Below are 19,523 nucleotides of genomic sequence, written 5' to 3' on the forward strand. Positions count from 1 at the left end.
CAGACAGCACTCCAGGCTCCCTGGGCAGGAGGCAGAGTGCCCATCCCGGGGCTGGGAGCAGCAGCAATGGTCTGGTGGCTGTGGAGCTCCAGGGTGATATTTTTGGGTGGCTCTGGGGCTGTCACATGGCAGTGTTTGTGACATTTCCCCAGAGTGGACGGTACCATTCCCAGGGGGATGCAGCATTCCCAGAGGAATTCAGCCCCCACCAGCACCGGCAGCCGGGACTTCCCAAGGAACAGCAACCTCCCAGCGCAGCCACAGTGCCTCACCCTCTGTGTGACCCTTCCAGGGACCAGCAGTTGCTCTCCATGCTCCTAATCCCAGCTGGAGCAGGTCCCCTCCCCTCAGCAGGGCCGGAGTCCCTCTGGTCACCTGGTTAAAGCCTCTGGACACACAACCCGGCGCCCTCTGATTGCTAAACTCACCTTTCCACCCACGGCGCCACGGAGCTCCTGCCACCATGAAAACCATCATAGCAGCCTGCTCCCAGAATCTCAGTGGTAAGAGATTCCCAAAAAGGGTTGGGGTGGCTCCTGGTTCTCCAGCAGTGCGAGGAGCTGGTGGTTGTCACTGTTGTCTGCATGCTTGGGAGTGCTGAGGAGAAAAGGGGTGTTGGGAGCAATTAGAGAATGACTCCACAGGAAAACGCACTGTTGCTCCACAGGGATGAAATTTTGGATGGCTTTGGGAATGTTACACACAAGATACTCCTGCAAATTGCAAGTGTTGTGTTTGCAGAGGCTTCTGTCACTACAGATGGGGCTGACAGCAGAGCCCTGCGGGGTTCTTTGTGTCTGTGTTGTGGACATTCATGGGGTTTTTGGAGTAGGAGCCATGAAAATTGAAAAGCAACTGTTTGGTGGGCACAAGTTTGCTGGGAAGAGCTCTGTCTTCTCTTTCCTGGGAAAAAGACACTGGGTTCTGCAGGTGGCTGGGATTTTGCAGATGTGGGGCTGGCAGAAGGGATCACCCAGAGCCCAGTGTGCTGCATGGGAGAAAAGGACAAAAATTTCCCACTGGAAAATTCCCCCGTGGGCCAGAGATGGCTCCAGTGCTTAATTTATTTCACTTGTCCCATTCCTGGTTTGGATTGAGCTGGGAAGAACTGAACCTCTGCCAGCTTCCTTAAGCAGGAGTCGGTGGTTCTCCTCTGACCTAGGGGGCTTGGGGAGCCACAGGGACAGGGCTGCTCCTGTGTCCTCCTGATCATCTCTCTGGCCAACATGCAGATTTGGGGTTGTTTTCCCAAGAATACAAGGCTTTTGTGATGCTAGGGTGGCTCTCTGGGGTGGTCTTAGCATGGGGACCTTTGGCCAGGAGCACTGTGCTGCAGGGCTGGTGCCTCAGGCCCGTTTTAGGGAGCAGGGATGGGGCAGGGATGGGGCCAGGCTTGGAGTTTGGATCCTGGCTCCCAGCCTGGGGAGGTTAATGGTTCACCAAGATCGGCTGGAGAGAAGGGGTGGCAGGGGGAGTGGAATGGCTGTGCTGCCACTGTGGGGACAGACTGGGATGGCCACCTCCAGCCACCCTGGCTTGGCCTTGCTGCTGGCCTTGGCACTTGCTGGGGGTGGTGCCTCCCTGCTGTGCCAGCTGAGAAATCCCCAGATCCCCTGTGAGCCTGAGCACACCCAAGAGGGCGCAGGAATGGTCCTGGCCCTTGGGCACTGGGCATGGAGCAGGACGTGCCGCTGCTCTCAGCCCCATGGTGCACGGAGATTTTGGGCTTGGGGGTGCCCAGTGCTGCCCGCTCTGGGTACAGCCCTGATTGCCCAGGGCCACCTCCTGGCATGGTCCAGAGCTTCCTGGGGATGCTCCTCCATTCCACCGCCCACATCCCATCCCTCCTCCCCCCGCTGCTCATCCTTCCCATCCCACCTCCCACCGGCACCCCTGGGTGCCCTCCGGCAACCCGGTGGCCCCACCCGCGTACGAGCCCCGCTGTTTTGGGCGGGGGCCGTGTCCCCCTCTCCGCAGGCAGCCGGGCCAGCATCCAGGCCGCCCTGAGGACGCTGCTGGCCGTGCCCTGGCCCTCGCAGCGCGACATCGGCTCCGCGCTCCAGCTGCTGGCCGTGCTGCAGTGGGTGCTCAGCTTCCTGCTGCTGGGTGAGTGAGTAGGGGGCTGTGGGAGGTCCCGGGGGCCACACAGCCGCTCACCCCCTGCCCGGCTCCCGCAGGAATTGTCAGCCTCCTGCTCCTCATCTACCTGCTGTTCACCAGCCTCTGGCTCATCCCCGTGCTCTACTTGGCCTGGATCATCTTCGACTGGGACACGCCGGAGAAAGGTGTGGTGGCTGTGTCCCTGCTTCCTCCAGCTTTGCAGCAGGATGGGAGAAGGGTCCCCCTTTCAGGTGTCTCCTAGAATTTGGGGAGCACCACCTCCTCCCTGCTCCTTCCCTCCACTCCTCCATCATCAGCCACCCAGACGGGAAGAGGGATGCAGCGGGTCCGCGGGGAGCGCTTCCCTTGGATCCGGCTGCGCGCTGGGCTGGGCTGAGCGACATCTCCTGGGGCGCCTCCCGGCTTTGCAGGTGGCAGGAGGTTGTCGTGCCTGCGGCGATGGACCGTGTGGAAGCACTTTCGGGATTATTTCCCGGTGAAGGTACGGCGCCGGGACGGGGTGGGATTACCCAAAAGAAGGTGCCCCCGTCACGTTCCTGTGACTCCTTTTGTCCCCGCAGCTGGTGAAGACGCACGACCTGTCCCCCAGCCACAACTACATCATCGGCTCGCACCCCCACGGCATCCTCTGCGTCGGCGCCTTCTGCAACTTCATCACGGGCTCCACGGGCTTCGAGGAGCTGTTCCCAGGCATCCGCTCCTTCCTCACCACGCTGGCTGGAAACTTCCGCCTGCCCTTGTTCCGGGAGTACCTGATGAGTGGGGGTGAGCGGTGCCTGCCCTGCCCGGCTCCTGATCCCTCCTGAAGCACGGGAGGGATGGTGCTCTCGGGAAGAGGCACGGCAGGGATGCTGCTCTGCCTGCGTCGTGCCTGAGCGACAGCTTCACCGCGCAGCTTGCCCACACCTTGCCCACACCCTGCCTGAGCTGCACCTTCACCTTGCTCGCACCCTACCCGCACCTTGCTACACCCTGTCGGGACCGCTCCTTGTCCACACCCTGCGTGTGCCCTCCGCCTTCACTGCCCCCACGCTGCCCTCACCGCTCCCTGCCCGCACCTTTCCCACCCCCTGCCCGCTCCCTGCCCGCAGCAGAGGGAGCCCTTGCACTGTCCTTGCCCTGGTCCCACCAGGTGCCGTCACTCGGGGGGACCCTCGGCGGTTCCTGTCGGGTGGCAGGGCACTGCAGTGCCACAGCCCCGGTGCTCCGTCCCGCCGCAGGGCTCTTCCCGGTGACCCGCCGCGCCATCGGGTACCTGCTGTCCCAGAAAGGCACCGGCAACGCGGTGGCCATCGTCATCGGCGGCGCGGCAGAGTCGCTGTCCTGCCGGCCCGGCGTCACCACGCTCATCCTCAAGAACCGCAAGGGCTTCGTCCGCATGGCCCTGCGGCACGGGTGGGTCACGGCTGGGTCGCCTGCACTGCCACCCCCGCGCGTCCCGACGGTGCCCAGCGCCCCGTCACCACCCACCGTGTCCCCTCCCTCCTCAGGGCCTTCCTCGTCCCCTCCTTCTCCTTTGGGGAGAACGACCTCTTCCGCCAGGTGGTCTTTGAGGAGGGCAGCTGGATGAGGAGCATCCAGCGGCGCTTCCAGAAGATGATGGGCTTCGCTCCCTGCCTCTTCTACGGCCGCGGCCTCACCTCCTGCCGGTCCCGCGGCTTCCTGCCCTACGCCAGACCCATCACCACCGTGGGTGAGCAGTGGGGCTGGGGGCAGAGGGGACACTGCAGTGGGTGGCGCTGGGTGGCGCCTCCTGGGCTGTGTCCCCAGCAAGCCGGGCGTGCGGCCACCACGCTGACCCCGTCCCCTGCCGGCAGTGGGGGAGCCGCTGGCGGTGCCCAAGGTGGAGAACCCGAGCCGGGAGCTGGTGGACCGGTACCACGAGCTCTACATCCGTGCCCTGCTCAAGCTCTTCAACGAGAACAAGACCAAGTATGGGATGTCCGAGTCAGACGAGCTGCACATCCTCTGAGCGCCACCAGCACCGGCCCCGTCCTGGCTCATGAGGGCTCTGGCAAGGGGAATTTCAGCCAGCCTGGCATGGGGGACATGCGGGGGACAGTCCCCACTCTGGCCTTCTGGTCCTCCAAACTGAGGGGGAGGTGGGAGGAGAGGGGAAAGCGAGGGGAGGATTGGGAAAGGCTCCCCCTTGCAAGGGGTGTGGGGGGGGCTGTGGGTGACACAGCTGTTCCCTGCAAGGGGCTGGTGTGGGGCTGGGGCCAGCCGTGGGCACAGTCCCCCTGGGATAACCAGGTCACCACAAGCTGAGGGAGGGGTGTCATGGGAGGAGGGATTGACATGGGGCTTTTGGGGTGGCATCCTGATGACCAGTGGGACCAGCCTGGGGCACAGCCCACCCTGGGGTGGAAGGGGGACACTCCTGGATTTGGGGACCTGTGGATGTGTCCTGAGCCAGGACCATGTGGCCCCAGATGAGCCTTTCCTGCCATCTCCATACCCAATACAGATTTTGAACCTCCCAATGCCTATGTGTGTTCTAGAGGTTGGGATTGACAGCACGGTGGCAGTACCCCTGCACTGCCCATCTGGATGCCCTTGCCACCCACGGTGTCCCCCCCCCAGCAGTCCCACCTCCAGCTGGGGCAGTGTTTGGCAGGGCCCTTGCACCACTCAGGTGAAGCCAAGCAGCTCCCAGATGTACCTGAGCCACATTGGATATAATGGGAGGTGAGGGGCAGCTCTTACTGGTTTAACTGGGCTCAGAAGGGACGTCTCCTGCTCTCTCTGGTCTTTACTCAGTGGTGAGTGAGGGTCTCTCTGGGTGGGACAGGGATGTGGGGCTGGGATGGGCCATCCCTGGGGTCATCTTCTTTCCCTGGGCAGCTCTTGTGGGACGTGGCTCTGTGTGACTGGTGTGGTTGCTGGGTGTGACACTCCAGTGACACTCTGGGCACCCCTTTCATAGGCATGTGCTGGAAGGACTTGCAGGGACTGATGGGGACAGGGACTTGCAGGGACTCCTGGGGCTCTTGGAGTGGGGACAGCCCTGTCCCTGTCCCATTCCTGCCAGGCTGGCATGAGAGAGTCAACAGCACTGATACCAATCTCAGCGCGCTGCTCTGCGCAGGCACTTGGTCAAACAAAAGGGCTGGGTAAACATTTGAGGAGCAAACACTCATAAAGGGAAATTCCCAAGGACCTTCCTGTCACCACGGGAGCTCCAGCTCATCCCTCCAGACCTGCCCCAGTGGATTTTCTGTGGGGTGAGGATGATTGTCTTGTCCCTCTTCCTTATGCTGCAGGGAGAAACAGGCCTGAGTGTAGAGAGGGGAAGGGGCTTTATTGGGGGTCACAGGCAGAAAGTGCCCCAGGCCATGTCCCTCCCCCTCTGACAAGGCCAGCAGTGTGACAGGGACATCTCTGAGAACCCGCCCAGCCTGGGCTCTGTCCCCAGGTTCAGTCTGGTCCCTGCATGTCACCACTGAGTCACCTGGAAGAGCTGTGCCTGCCCAGGGAGGCACCAGTGTCCTTTCTCTTTAGTGACTTGTCAGCCCCGTGTGTCCCCAGGAGTTCAGGGATGGAACAGCATTCTGCTGCCCCAAAAGAGCCTCCTCAGTGTCCTCCCCATTCCCATGAGTGCCCAGTGGCTCTCTTGCCCTGACCAGCACCAGCACCCTACTCCCACCATCTCAAAGGGCAGGGCTGGGACCAACCTGGGGCGTCCAGCCCTCAGCCCTGCAGGGGTGGGCAGGGGCAGCTCAGGTCTGGGCACTTGTGAGTGCCCGGAGGGGCTGCAGCTCCTGGAGCCCAGGGCTGAGGCTGCAGAACCCCCTCAGCACCCGCCCCCGCTGCGTGCGGGCCCGGTCCCTCGGGTGACACTGGCCACGTGGCTGCCATCTGTGAGGCTGTCTGCGAAGGGTGACACCAGGGCCAGGTCCAGCGTGGGCACGGGCCGGAGGCGCTGGGCGGCCCCGCGGTGCAGCCGGCCCCGGTACTTGTCCCCGGCCATGAAGTACAGGATGGGGTCGAGGCAGCTGTTGATGCTGGCCAGCGGCCGTGTGATCTTGTAGCTGAAGTTGATGATGTTGAGGGTCCTGCAGTCGGCCTGGAAGTAGCGGGAGGTGTAGTAGAGGGTGCGGGTGATGTGGAAGGGCACGAAGCAGATGGCGAAGACACTGAGCACCACGATGATCATCTTGATGGAGCGCCTCTTGTAGGAGGGCATGCGGAGGCCGGGGCTGGAGAAGCTGGGCTTGCAGAGCCGCTTGGCCATCAGGCAGTAGCACAGCACGATGACCAGGAAGGGCACCCCAAAGAGCAGGGCCATGATGGAGGAGCTGTAGTGCACATAGTGGTCAAACTCCTCGGGCTTGGTGGTGTCGTGGCACAGGGTGGTGTTGCCCTTGGAGCTGGTGGTGACGAAGATGAGGTTGGGGATGAGGCAGATGATGACCACGAGCCAGGCGGCCACGCAGATGATGCGGGCGTGCTTGGTCTTCACCCACTTGAGGGAGCGGATGGGGTGGCAGATGCCCATGTAGCGGTGCACGCTGATGCAGGTGAGGAAGAGGATGCTGCTGTAGAGGTTGGCGTAGAAGAGGAAGCGCACGATCTTGCACAGCCCCGTCCCGAAGGGCCAATTGTTGCGGTCGGCGTAATAATAGACCAGGGTGGGCAGGGACAGGACGTAGAGCGTGTCCGAGAGGGCCAGGTTGACCATGTAGGTGGTGGTGGCATTCCAGGGCCTCATCCTGGAGATGAACATCCACAGGGCCCAGGAGTTGAGAGGCAGCCCCACCACGAAGACGATGCTGTAGGAGACGGGCAGCAGGATGAACTTGAACTCCTCGTTGAAGACGCACTTAGCCTCGGGTGCTGCTGTGGTGTTCCCTCCTGGCCAGGGAGCTGATGTCGGTGTCCACAGGGAAACTGGGAACATCCTCACCGGAGTGGCCATGGTGTGCCAGCCAGACCTAGGGAGCAGTTCATAAAAGCACACTAGTCACTGATCCCGACCATTGTCGGGCACAAAGCGTGGAAAGGAGCCAAAGCTGCCAGATTTTCTCCCCCTCCAGGAGCTCCGGCCACTTTGACGGTTCTCTGGTTTTTCTCAGCTCGCGCGTGAGGAGCCGGGGGGGCGGGCTCGGCAAAGCCTCTCCTCCACAGCCCCTGCACAGCCGCCCGTTAATCATCATTAATTACCCCTTTGAGCGGCCGCAGGGAGCGGGCCGGGGACAGAGCCCCGCGCCGGCCCCGCCGGGCGCAGCCCCACGGCCGCCGAACAATGAGACCCTGATGAGCACCAGCAGCCCCGGCCGGGGCCGGCGCAGCCTCTTGGAAGCTGCCTCAGCCTAATTGGCACCATCCTGACAATGCGGCTGCTCCCGGAGGGCTCCTTGGGAGAAGAAAGGCGGGAGGAGAAGAAAGGCTTGTCTGGGGGAATGTTGTGGCCCGGAGAAATCCTGGGGGTGGGGGTTGTTAAAGGAGCCTTTGGGAGAGAGTGTCCCTGGACAGTGAGGAGCCACTGGCTGCCGGGTGTTGTCCGTAGGGAAGGATGAGCTGAGCCCTGTGGAGAGGAGCTGCCCGAGCCAAGTCCCAGCTCTAGGCAGAGCAAGATCACAAGGCAGGCAGGACCCTCCTGGCTGTGCTGGGATCAAAGGCTGGGATCTGTGGACTCCTGGGAAGTTGGCGTGAGGACAAGCTGTCAAAGTTCAGAGCCTCTTCTCAAGGGCAAAGGAAGGGTCTGCCACCTCCGTGGTGTCCAGCAAAGGACTGGTGAGGGCTGCCTGGGACTCAGCATTCCACACCCTCCTTCAACCCTCCCGAAACGACTCCTTCAACAGAGGATGGATGCTTGGATGAGTAACCTGGAAGCAGGAGCTGCTGTGCTGCTGGCAGAGATCAGGGTGTAGCCAAAACCATATTTGAGTGACAAAATTCCTTTTGTCCAGAGCTCACCCAGGCGGTGACAGGCACCGGGACAGAGGAGGACTCAGGGCTCAGGAATGCACTTTAGTTGGAGCTGGTGTTGCAAGGTGGAAGGACACATCTTCTCAGGCTCCTTCATCCCTTTGCTCCCTCACCAGCCCCTCCCGTTTCCCTTTGCCCTGAGGATGTGCAGGCTTCTCCCAGCAGGAATAGCTTTGGGATGTCTCTGTGGGATCATCCCTGCCATGCCCTGCCCGGAGAGATAGCTGGAGTTGACAGAGATGCTCATAAATGACTCAGCAGGCAGATGGGACAGCGGGGGCCCCTCCAGCCCTGCTCCCGGGGCTCTGTTTGAGTTGCGGGCTGAGCTCCGGGCCCACATCCAACACCCTGCAGCTCCTGGCCCGCCACAGCTCCCGCCTTTATTGCAGGGATGAGTTCAGAGAGCAACAGGCAGGTCCTGATCAAACATTAACAGTGGGGAGAACTTGGTATGTTTTCTCAGAACTAGGAGAGAAAACAGGCAGTAGGAAAACCGGGGCTTGCAAACGAGGTGCCAGTGGTGGTCCTGGCCTGGCAGCCCCATGTCCCCAAGCTGCTGAGGACATGAGGGACCAGGAGATTTTGTTTCCTCTTCCAACCTCTGAGTGCAAGGTAACACAAAGCCTTGAGCCTGACCCGGGCAGAACTGCAGCAGGATCAGTGTTCATGACACAGGTCACCAACCAATTCAGATATGGAGAAGACAGTACATAAAAGTTAATAATCAAGTGTGAAAAATGCATGAGGAAAAATCCTGAGCAGCTGTGGACTGATGGACTGCTCAGAGGAGAGCACAGGCACCCAGCTTCTGGCAGCTGATACAGCCTGAGCACAGTCAGCAGTGGGATTTAACCATTCCCAAGCACATTCCTTTGAGGATAACCACCAAAATATAGAAACACAGTTGACATTTGGCAAGTTATATCTTAACAACTTACTTGCTTCATTATCTTAGTCACGATCAAAATCAGCGATTGAAATTAATGAATCACATTAGTCTAGCCTGAGGACACATCACCACCAGCCACATTCCTATTTCTTGCTGACATTCCTAGCAAAACTATCCTTGACTGTGGGCTTTTGAGGAGAGATCAAGGTGTGAACCAAGAGTTGGGACTGGTTGTTGGAGCAGGAGATGGAAGGTGCTGCAGGGAAAGGACTTGGAGCAGGGAGATGGAAAGGGCTGTAGGAAGAGGTGATGCTCTTGTTCTGCCCATTTTGGGGCTGTACAAGAAACACTGCAGAACCCCTTGTCCATGGCAGGCACATCCCCCAGGGATGGTGTCTTTGGAGTGGTTTTCCCCAGGAAGCAGTAAGGGGTGTCCTGGAAAATGCAGCAATAGCCATGGGCCAGTGGGAAGGGCCAGGGGCCAGCCATGCGACACACGTTCAGAGCACATGATGCCCTTGGCCACAGGATTGGCAGCTTTTCCCTGGCTCCTGGTCCTGCAGAGGTTCCCAGCCAGAACTGTCCTTTGGCCCTGCTGGCAACACCAGTCCTGGTGGGATCCGAGGTTCCCCCCAGCCCTGGAGATTCATGGAGGTGTTGGAAAGGCTCCAGTAAAATGGAGGAATGGGACAACACCAGAGCAGAATCTGCCCTGGAGCCAAAGTCCTGCTGGTGGGACAGGATGGAAATGGTGGTGCTGGGGACCCTGGAGCAGCAGCAGGAGCTTGGAGAGAGGAGGTGGGAGCGGATTTTGGAGTGGCTGCCAAGGGATGGGTGAGCCTGGGACCGGCTGCTGCTGGAGCATGGGAAAAGCAGGGCTTTTCTCCTCGCCTAAGCCCTTGGAAATTGCAAAACAAGGAGAAATTATGCAAAACATCCTGCAGAAGGACCCTTGTCCCTAATCACCATGTGGTTGGTGCAGCCAAAGCCCCGGCACAAGGGGATGTGACCTAATTCCAATCCTTCCCCTCGCCTGGAAGAGCAGCCAAGGCACACTCTGCCGGGACACCTCCCCGGGGACACCAGTAGGGTAGGGCGTTTCCCTTGCTGTCCACCCCATCCCCTGGCCCGAGGTGACCCTGGGCAGGGTGGGGTTGAGGGCTCCCTTCCACCCTTGCTGGGCTGGCCCTGTCCCCCACCTCGCTGGGAGCAGGCAGGAGCCCACAGGTCGGGCTGAGCCACGGCAGCACCAGGGCAGCTCCAAGCCATGATGAGACAGATTTGGGGGATGGAGAGGAGGATGAAGGAGAGGAGGGGGACACACTGGGACAGATGAAGGCCCTCAGTGGCAGAGGAAAGAGGTGGCATGTTAGAGAGGAGGAGGTACAGAGGGATTTGGGGGGCTGGTGAGAACTGGCTGACCCCCACCCTGCACCCACCCAGCCCTGAAGATCCCATCTCTGTCCCTCACCCCAGAGCCCAGCTGGGACCTCGTGACCATGGCAGGGCTGTCCCTCCCGGCTGTCACCAAACAGGGGCGGCCCCGGCTCACCTGCAGACCTGGGCGGCTCTCAGGAGTGGGGCCCCCACGGGGAGAGCCTGTTCCCCTCGCGGGACGGGGCCATGCCGGGGGACTGCGGGCTGCCCCGGCCGTGCCCTGCCGTGCCGAGTGTGCCCGCTCCCGCTTCCCGCGGCCGGGAGCAAAGTGCCCAGGGAAGGCAGGGCTGGAGGCGGGCAGAGGCGGAGGCAGGAGCTGCCGCAGGGCTCAGCCCCGCTGCGCTCCCATCTCTCTCTTGCCCTCGCCGGCTTTGGGCCACCTGCAGCCCCCGGACGTGGGGCATGGTGGCCTCTCCCATGCAGTCACAGCCCTTTCCACAGGAAAGGGAAAGGCTCCTCAACCACGAGGACATAGCTCCTCACCCATGGGCACCGTGTCCCTCCGCCCATGGCGACCACATCCCTCCACCCACGGGGACCGTGGTCACTCAACCACAAGGTCCACAGTCCCTCACCCATGGGCTGTGTCCCTCTGCCCACGGCGACCAGGGCTGCTCTCTCATGGAGATCGCAGTCCCTCAGCCACGAGGGTCGCAGCCCCCATCCCTGGGGCCCGTGGCCCTCCGCCCGCCCCAGGACAGCCCTCCTGCCCCGCTGGCCCCGGGGTCCCGCAGTGCCCGCGGCGCTGCTCGCTGGCCCCCAGCCCTGCGGGGCCATCCTGGGGACAAAGGTGGCCACTGCCACCTTGAGGCCAGCTCAGGCATCGTGTTCCCGAACCGGGGCCGCCGCGCGTGTCGCGCAGCCAGGACACTGCCGGATCGGCGTGTCCCCGTGTTTCTGAGGGGGTGCCTCTCTCCCTGTGCCGGGCAGAGCAGAGCGGGGGGTCAAGGACTGTGACACCCGTCAGCTTTGCGATGGGCAAGGGCAGCCTCGAGGGCTGGGAGGTGCAGGGTTCCCCTGGAACCGGGAGAGCTGGGGGGCAATGCCTTGGTGTTTTCTCCACCTGGCTCTGCACTTTTTCTCCTTGCCCTTTTGCAGAAGCAGGTGTGCAAACACACACCCAGTCCCTGACGCTTTATTCTGGATAGTGAGAGCAAAGGGAAGCAGTGCAGTGGCCTGGGGAGCTGTGCTGGGGGGAAATTCCTCCGGGAACACCGTCTGAGCAGGGCTGGGCAGGTGGGAGCAGCTCCGAGGGCACCAGGGTGCGCAGGGCCGGGCACAGCTGTCGCTACATCCTGGCGGGCTGCAGGTCGGCGGGAGGAGCAGGCTGAGCCTCCAGGTCCAAGGCACCGTGCGCTCCCCTCTTCCCGAGCGGCCTCGGCACTTCCCGAGAGGGCCGCGGTGGCGGCTCCAGGGCGTGCTGGGTCTGCCGCGGTGGGAGCTCCTGCCTGTCCCCCCTGCACGGCGGGGACACCTGGTCCAGCTGGCTCAGGTGAGTGGCCGCATACAGCGAGCAGTCGCCCAGCCCCAGCGCATCCCTCGTCAGGACGGCCGACTTGGGTCTCTTGTGGTGGCCCGCTCTGGGGGGGCTGAGGGGATGCCCAGGGGACGGGCTCAGTGGCCCACAGCGGGGCCGGCCACACCACGGCTCCTCCTCTGAGGGCAACGGGACCCGCGGTCCAGCGGGGCTCCGGCAGCGCCGGCCCCCGGCCGGGCCCTCTGCCTGCTTCCTAGGGGCTTCTCCGGGGGCCGGGAGCCACGCGTTGGGCACTCCCTCGAAGATGAAGTAGGCAGGGTTGGTGTAGCTGGTGGCCGGCTCCGGGAGGCTGCGGGGGCGGCTCCTGCGAAGCGCAGAGAGGGAAAGGGCTCAGCATCCCCCCGCTGCGGGGCTGCGGCACGGCCGAGCCCGCCTGGGGTACCTGAGGCGCTGCGTGGGTGGCTTGGGGCGTGTCGGGGGCTCTGCCGCCGGCTCAGCATCCTCCTCCTCAAAGCTGATCCACTCTGCAAAGGCAGCGAGGTCTGGCCTCACCCCACGGCCGGGAGCCAAAGGGCAACGTGGCCCAGGATGTCCCCGAGCTCAGGGCACCGGGAGGGAGCTGCGTGCGGCTGCCGTTACCGTAGAGCCTCTCGCGGGTACCGCTCCGGCCCCGGGGGACCCGGACCCGCATCCAGCCGCGCACGGAGCCCGTCTCCTCCCCACGGTGGAACAGGAACGTCTCGAACTGCTGGGCCGTGGTGCCGATCGCTGACCTCAGGGCGAGGCAGCACTCACCTGCGGGCACAGCGGGGGACACGGGAGCCCCCCGTGAGCAGCAGCACCCGGAGCAGGGTGGGTGCCAGGGTTCCTCCTGCCAAGCTCCCAACCTCACATCCAGCAGCTGTAACCTGGGGTCTGTGCTTGGCGTCCCCCTGCGACCATGGCGGCCCCAGTGTCACCATCCCCACGTACCGTAGGACTCGCAGCTCTCCACGCCCTTGATGCTGAGGAGCAGGTGCTGGTCCCCCAGGTACTCCAGGTCGGGCAGGATGGGGTTCAGCTGTGCACAGAGAGGGGAGGCTTTGGGGGGCTGCCACAGGGTAGGGGGCACAGGGAGGCTCTGTCCTGGGGGGTGGTGACAGCTGCAGGTCCCCTTGGGGCTCAGGGTACAGAGCCAGAGGCAGGGATGGGGATGAGGATGCTCCAGGGCTGCGCACCACAGGCAGATGCTTGGAGGACCAGCCCAGCTTGAGGAACCCAGGGATGTCACAGTTCTGGAAGGTGTTCTCCCCACTCCGCTGCACGTCTGGGGGGGACAGAGGGGCACACAGCTCCAGCCAGGCTAGGTCACCCCCATAGCCATGCCCAGCACCCCAGGCACCCTCTCACCCTCCAGGCAGTAGGAGTGGAACTCGATGTAGCACTTGCTGTGGCTCGTGGTTTTCAGGATCACCTCAATGCTCTCCCACTCGATGCAGGCCAGCGCCTCGGGGCCGGAGCCGGGAGCTGCAGGCAGGTCCCGGCAGGTCAGGGTGTGCCAGGGTTCACTCCAAACCCGGCCCAACAGGTGACAGACCCCAGCCCTTACCCTCCTTGGGCACAAACTGCGACGTCACTCCCACCTCAAAGGTGGCAAAGACAGGTGAGTGGTCACTGGTCACGATGTCATCGGTGCAGCCTGGATGGCAGGAGGGGCAGCTTGGGGAGGGTTCCAGAGCCCTGGGGTCCTGGGCAGCACTGGCCACCCCTGCCTGCTGTGTCCCCAGAGTCTCACTCACCGTAGGAGTTACAGACCACGTGGGTCTCTGGGTGTGACTTCCACAGGATGCGGTCACACCATGAGGGGACGTTGATCCTCATCTAGAAATAGAGAAAGCAGCTGGTCCAGCAGCCTCTCAGGTCTGGGTCCCCCTGCCCAGAAGAGCATCCCAGCACCCTAAAAAGTGAGTTTAATCCTGCCCAGACCCTGTTTTGGTAGGGAACAGGCTGATGGAGGTGTAGGGACTGAGCATCACTATGCAGCCCCCTCAGCACCCTGCTGTCCCTGTCCCCAGAGATGTCCTGCTTGGAGGGAGGCCTCTGGAACTCACCCCTTTGGGCTTGGGCTTCTGCCACACGTAGGTGTCCCGGGTGCCCCGCTCGTACCGGTACGTGGGAGGGAATGAGATGTCACCCTCACCTGGAATCAGGACACACAGATGCCATGGGGACCTACCTGTCCCTGTGGAGTGTCATGGTCCCCACAGCAGGCTCACACCCATGGCTGGCACCGCTGGCCCGGTGCACACCAAGGTCCCCCAGGCTCTCAGCACCTCGTGCAGGGCTGGGCCAGGAGAGGGGACCTTGAGAGTAGAGGGTGACACAGAGAGGCCTGTGGGGACCCTGGTGTCACTGTCTCAGTCGGAGGAGCAGCGCCCTTGTCCCCACACTCACTGAACTTCAGGAACACCTTGTTCTTCTCCCGCTCCAGGTTGAGTTGGTCAACAGCCAGGAGGGCTTGAAACTCCTTCTTGACAATGTGAGTGAGGATGTCCTGTGCCAGGGAAGGGACAGTGACCCGCCGGGCTCCTCTCCCCCCGCTGTCCCCAGCCTGGCACCCGCAGGGTCTCACCTGCACGTCCATGTCCAGGCGGTAGTTGAGGTCCCCGAACCAGAAGAGGTGGGTGAAGCGCAGGGTGAGGTCGAAGCCCCCCAGACGTTTGTCCCCCAGGGCCAGGGAGTGCAGGATGTCACTGTAGTTCTGGTTACGCCTGCAGGGGGACAGCAGCACCGCATGAGCCACCCCACAGATACCTCACTCTTATTCTGTTCCTGCCAGGTGGGGACAGGGGCAGCCCCACAGCCCCTCAGGGCTCCTCCAGCCCCCTGAGACACCCACCTGCCCTGTGGCAGCCCCACCCTGCCCATCCCTGCATCACCTGTGGGTTTTCTCGCTGCCAGAGGCCAGGTGGCAGTTGACGAAGCCAAAGGAGGTCCCATTGAAAAGGAAGGAGACGCCCACAGCTCCCTTGTTCCCTGCAAGGATGTGCCACCACCGAGCTCTGGGGGAGCCCAGGGGTCCTGTGCTGGCCCTCAGGCTGTCCCCTCCCTCAGGATCCTCTCCCAGCCCCATCCCCTCCCTACCCAGCGTGTTGGCGATCCCGGTTTTCACGCTGGAGGTGTGGACGTGGCTGATGCGCCGCTGGTGCTCTGGCTTCACCAGCACCACAATCTTGATGCTCCACAGGCACTGCAGGGCCACCTGTGGTGGGGCAGGGGTCAGCCTGCCTTCCCCCCATCCTGCCCCACAGCCAGGAGGATGGGACTGGACACACAGGTAGGTCAGCGTGACCCTGACTCCTGGGGGCAGCGCTCATGGAGGCTGTGGGGCATAGGATGTGCCCTGGGCTGATTTGGGGTCGGGAGGGCCTGGGGGTTGGGGTAGGAGCTGTGGGGTGATGGCTGATGGTTACCCAGCCCCCCAGGCCTGCCAGGGGCTGGTTGTGCCCGCCGTTACCACTCGGTAGTCGATGGCCATGAGGGTCTTGAGGGAGGCGCAGAGGAACTCGACCCACTCGCGGTCGCCCAGGGAGTTCTCCTGGGTGCCGATGACGTAGATGTCGTGGGGGATGCAGGCCGTGGTCTCGTCCTGCGTGCGCCCCAGGCCCCTCGAGGTTAGCCAGGAGGCCAGGGAGCGGGGTGGGGGCGTGCTGCCTGCGGGCAGGGACACGAGTCACACAGAGGGGACGTGCCAGCATCCTGAGCGCCTCTCCAGCGCAGCCCTGCCCATCTCCAGGAGCTGCCTGCCAGCCCCGTGGATCAGCCGTGTGCATCCCAGACTGGTGATGGGATTTACAGCCCAAAATCCTTGGGGTATCCCTGTTCCTCTGTCTCCCCAGCACCCTCCAAGTGAGTGGATTGCCACAGGACAGATAAAGCCCATGGAAGCCAGATTGGTTCTTCTCCAGCCTCCTCCTCAAACTGACCACCAGCTCAGACCTGAGGTTTCCTGAGACACCTCCCAAAACCCAGCCAGGCTCGCAAAGAGCCACAACAACCTCCCAGGACAAGGCCACCTTCTCCTGGCCCCTTACCCATGTTCCACGTCCCGACATACACCGAGATGATCTCAGGCTCGTCCAGGTTGGAATGCTGGATCTTCATCAGCTGCAGCAGCTGGCAAAAAGCCTCTCGCTTCTGCAGGATGGTGAGCGTGTCTTAGAGAGATGGGGGGCACAGCACCCCAGGATCAGGTGGACCTCACTCCCAGGTGTAGGAGCCAGCTTGCAGCAGTGGTCACAGTCCTGAGACCACTAATTTGCTGCTTCCCATATTCCCAAGGGCCCCATATTCCCCCAGGACACGCTGTGGGCACGGCGGTGCCGCTCACCCGTGCGTTGGGGAAGATGAAATCCCTGCTCAGGCTCTTCTGGTTCTCACGGGCACACACCAGCCTCATCTTGCTCTGCACACTCTGGTACTTGATCAGCTGCAGGACTGAATGATGGGGATCAGGGGGGCATGGTGGCCCCCACCTCCCACCACGGGGAAGTGTGGGGTGTGACAGGGCATGTGGCCCATCCCCATGACATCAGGCCTATGGCAGGCAACCCTGCAGCCCCAAAGAATGCCAGGGGCAGCCAGGACAAGTACAGCAGCTCCTTACTTTTATCCTGTGGGATCACCTCCTCCGGGGAGCTGCTGCCCCGCTTGGTGACGGTCACTGTCCCCGACTCCACGTCCACCGTCAGGGCTGCACGCTGCGACTTGCCCACCTTCACCTGCACACAGGCACGTGGCTCTGAGCTGTCCCCACACCTGCCCTGCCCTGCAGTGACACCAGGGTCCCTCCGTGTCCCCAGGCTCACCTCGAAGTTCTGCACGGCCAGGGGCCTGGCAGCTGGCAGGGAGGCCACGGCCACGCTGGGCAGTGCCAGGTTGTGCCTTGTCACCGTCTCCTGCAGCGACTTCAGCACCTGCCAGAGGGACAGGCAGTGTGCTGTGGGCACTGGGACAGCTTGGAACCCTGGGCTGTGCTGCCACCAGAGCTTGGGGTGGCAGAAGGGTTAATTTAGGGGAGGGGGAGCTGTGCCTCCCCCTGCACCATGACTGGGGTCAGGCACCTTCTTCTCCAGCGAAGAGAGGAGGTGGTTGACAGTGGAGATCTTGTTGAGGAGCAGCTCCAGGTCTGGGTCGCTGCTCAGGAAGCCCTGAAGGGGAGGATGGATAATTTTGCAGCAGCACGGTGGCACTGGACTGGTGGATTCCTCTCTGTGGGTCTGGGCTGCTCCACAAGATATGGGGGTCCCTGGGGGCTGTGGGGGCACTCACCTGCTCCCTGGCCGGGCTGCGAGGGGACGCAGGGGGGTCGAACACCCTGGCCAGGGTCTCCAGACCCGCCAGCGTGAAGTCGATCTCACTGCAGGGGAGGAGAGAAGGGGCGGTGTGGGCGTCTCCCGCACCTTGACGCGACACAGCCACCGAAAGGTAGGTGGCCCCAGGCGGTGGCCCCGCTCCAGTCCCACCGTCCCCAGGCCACTGACCTGTGCAGTGCCCGGCAGGCAGTGGCGAGCGCGGTGCTGAGGTGCCGCAGCTGCGGGTGCCCGTGGCACAGAGCCTCCAGGTCGTGCACGTGGTGGGTCAGGTACTCGGCCATGAAGCCCATGAAGTCACTGGCCGGGCTGGGAGAGGGATGGGCATCAAGATCCCCCCTGGGCACCACGACCCCATCTCCCGGGGCGGGCAGGGGTGCGTTACCTGCGGTGGACCTCCTCCTGCAGCCTCTGGTGCAGCTGCTGCGGGATGTGGATCCGGCTGGAGGGGGGAGCGCCGGGACACGGCACCGTGTGCCCCCAGCCTCGGGCATCCTCCCCGTCTGCGGGCAGAGTCAGCAGCTCAGCGGGACCCTCCCCGCTCCCAGCCTGGCACAGCCCCCGGCCCCGCCCCGGCTCACCCGAGTCCTCCTCCGGCCACAGCCGGTGCACGGGGTGCAGCAGGGAGGTCACCAGCCCGTTGTTGGGGTGCTGGTAGGCACCGATCAGGTCGGGGAGGGTGCGGAAACACTTGGCTTGGATGCCCTGGATGGTCTGGGGAGGCAGAGCGGGGGAAGCACCATCACATCCCCTTCTCTGCCAGCCTGCTGGGTCCCGTGGGTCTGTCCCTCAAAATGTGCCCGTGGTGAGTCGGAAGGGCCACCTGGACACCGGACCCATGGTGGGAGGAGCATGGAGGCATCAGCCTCCTTCAGCTGACAGGGATACCCAGGACGCTCTTTTTAGGGGGCAGGAAGGGCAGCTGCAGAGAGCTGGGTACCAGGAAAAACCCCGAGGGGACATCGAAGCGAGGACAGACCCCGCGTGGGGACAGGCACCATATGGTGCTGTGTGGCCAGGCTGTGACAGGGCGCGTGGCAGGAAGGGACAGTGTCGGGATGCTGTGCAGAGGCAGCTCCTCCCGGGCTGGAGTGGCTGCAAATCGCCCGCATCCTGCAGCTCGTGCAGAAAACAAACCACAGGCTGGTACCACCTCGCCGGGGAGGGGGACGAGCACCCCGAGCCCTGCACAGCTGCATCCTGCCCACACCCAGGCCGGGGGGTGCACCCACCTGCACGGAGAGCAGCCCCTCCTCATCGGGGAGGATGCGGTAGGTGTAGACGTGCCTCTGGAACCTGGACAGAGCAGGTGAGGGCCCCATTCCGCTGCCCTTGGCAGCGCTGGGGGCCCAGCCCTGAGACAAACACCCCCTCCCCTCTGCAGGGAGAGGAGCTGAGCCAGCATTTCTAGAAATAAATCATCACCCCCAGCTCACAGTCTGTAGGAGGATGTGCAGTGTCCCCCTGCTCCCAACCCGCCCAGGACAGCCGTGACTCCCCAGCACTCACTGGGGGAGCACCCGTAGCACCCTGGCTTTGGGCCAGGCAGAGCCTTTGCTGTGCTGCATGTGGGGACAGTGCACATCCCTGCCCGTGCCACCAGCCTGGACTCTGGCTCGTGCCCCGCACCCCCAGAACCCAAATTTGCAATTTGTACCTCACAAAGAGCCAGGGCAGCGAAGGAAAGGGGGTACATCCTGCCAAACCTGCCCACACAGACATGTGACAACAGGCAGGAAGGATGCAGAGCAGGAAGGGTGCAGAGCAGGAAGGGTGCAGGCAGCAGTGCTCTCAGGGGCTGCACACCTGCTTCCAGGTGTGGGGATGGCGAGAGGCCCCATCTTGGGGGCTGTAGCCCCAAAGCTCCAGCATGGGGGATGCTCACAGGCCAGCAGGCAGCCCAAAACAGCTCAGTGTGCCCTGGATTTGGGCTTACCCACTCAGCAGCCGTGGTGCTGGGCAGGGCTGTGGGCTCAACCTTCATCCTGCTCCCAGGGACACGGCTCCACTGCCCTGACCCTGATCACTCAAACCCCTGTGCCAGGGAGCTGCCACCCCACCCACATCCCTGCAGAGGGCTCTTCCATGAGCTTTTGGCAGTGCCTGGAGCAGGGAGAGGCACAGAGGGAGGCAGGGGACAAGCCACAGAAGCCACAGTCAGAAGCAGGGCAGGGACTCACAGGAGGCACAGGGCATATGCCCCCTTCACCGACTCGCTGTCCCGCACCAGGAAGGAGCCGTCCCGCCCAGCCTTGGCCAGCAGCTCCTCGGCCACCACCTGGCTGATGTCGCGGTGGTACCACCGTGCTGCCGCCAT

The 19,523-nt window shown here is 63.1% G+C and overlaps 3 protein-coding genes across 3 annotated transcripts; 1 reads left to right on the forward strand and 2 right to left on the reverse strand.

The window, feature by feature from the left end:
- The first annotated feature begins 278 nt into the window (after nt 1-278).
- On the forward strand, nt 279-4,232 carry LOC311157862 (diacylglycerol O-acyltransferase 2-like). The gene is made up of 8 exons (XM_084212878.1): nt 279-503; nt 1,978-2,106; nt 2,178-2,285; nt 2,532-2,602; nt 2,682-2,886; nt 3,342-3,516; nt 3,612-3,814; nt 3,939-4,232. The coding sequence occupies exons 1-8, from the start codon at nt 464-466 to the stop codon at nt 4,091-4,093; spliced, it is 1,086 nt and encodes a 361-aa protein (XP_084069004.1). The 5' UTR covers nt 279-463; the 3' UTR covers nt 4,094-4,232.
- A 1,682-nt stretch (nt 4,233-5,914) lies between these two features.
- P2RY4 (pyrimidinergic receptor P2Y4) lies at nt 5,915-7,039 on the reverse strand (the record flags this gene model as incomplete). Its single annotated transcript, XM_084212877.1, has 1 exon — nt 5,915-7,039. One exon carries the CDS (start codon nt 7,037-7,039, stop codon nt 5,915-5,917), a length of 1,125 nt encoding a protein of 374 aa, XP_084069003.1.
- Nucleotides 7,040-11,666: 4,627 nt separating this feature from the next.
- On the reverse strand, nt 11,667-19,523 carry LOC311157911 (phosphatidylinositol 3,4,5-trisphosphate 5-phosphatase 2-like; the record flags this gene model as incomplete). Its single annotated transcript, XM_084212961.1, has 24 exons — nt 11,667-12,219; nt 12,298-12,379; nt 12,495-12,650; nt 12,828-12,915; nt 13,073-13,161; nt 13,245-13,361; nt 13,444-13,533; nt 13,634-13,715; nt 13,946-14,034; nt 14,289-14,388; nt 14,467-14,605; nt 14,774-14,870; nt 14,979-15,096; nt 15,352-15,548; nt 15,929-16,031; nt 16,225-16,331; nt 16,501-16,615; nt 16,703-16,810; nt 16,958-17,044; nt 17,166-17,253; nt 17,378-17,515; nt 17,592-17,920; nt 18,439-18,502; nt 19,387-19,523. 24 exons carry the CDS (start codon nt 19,521-19,523, stop codon nt 11,667-11,669), a joined length of 3,273 nt encoding a protein of 1,090 aa, XP_084069087.1.

Source organism: Fringilla coelebs (genome assembly GCF_963513975.1).
Source record: "Fringilla coelebs genome assembly, chromosome: 11".
NCBI classification, from domain to species: Eukaryota; Metazoa; Chordata; class Aves; order Passeriformes; family Fringillidae; genus Fringilla; species Fringilla coelebs.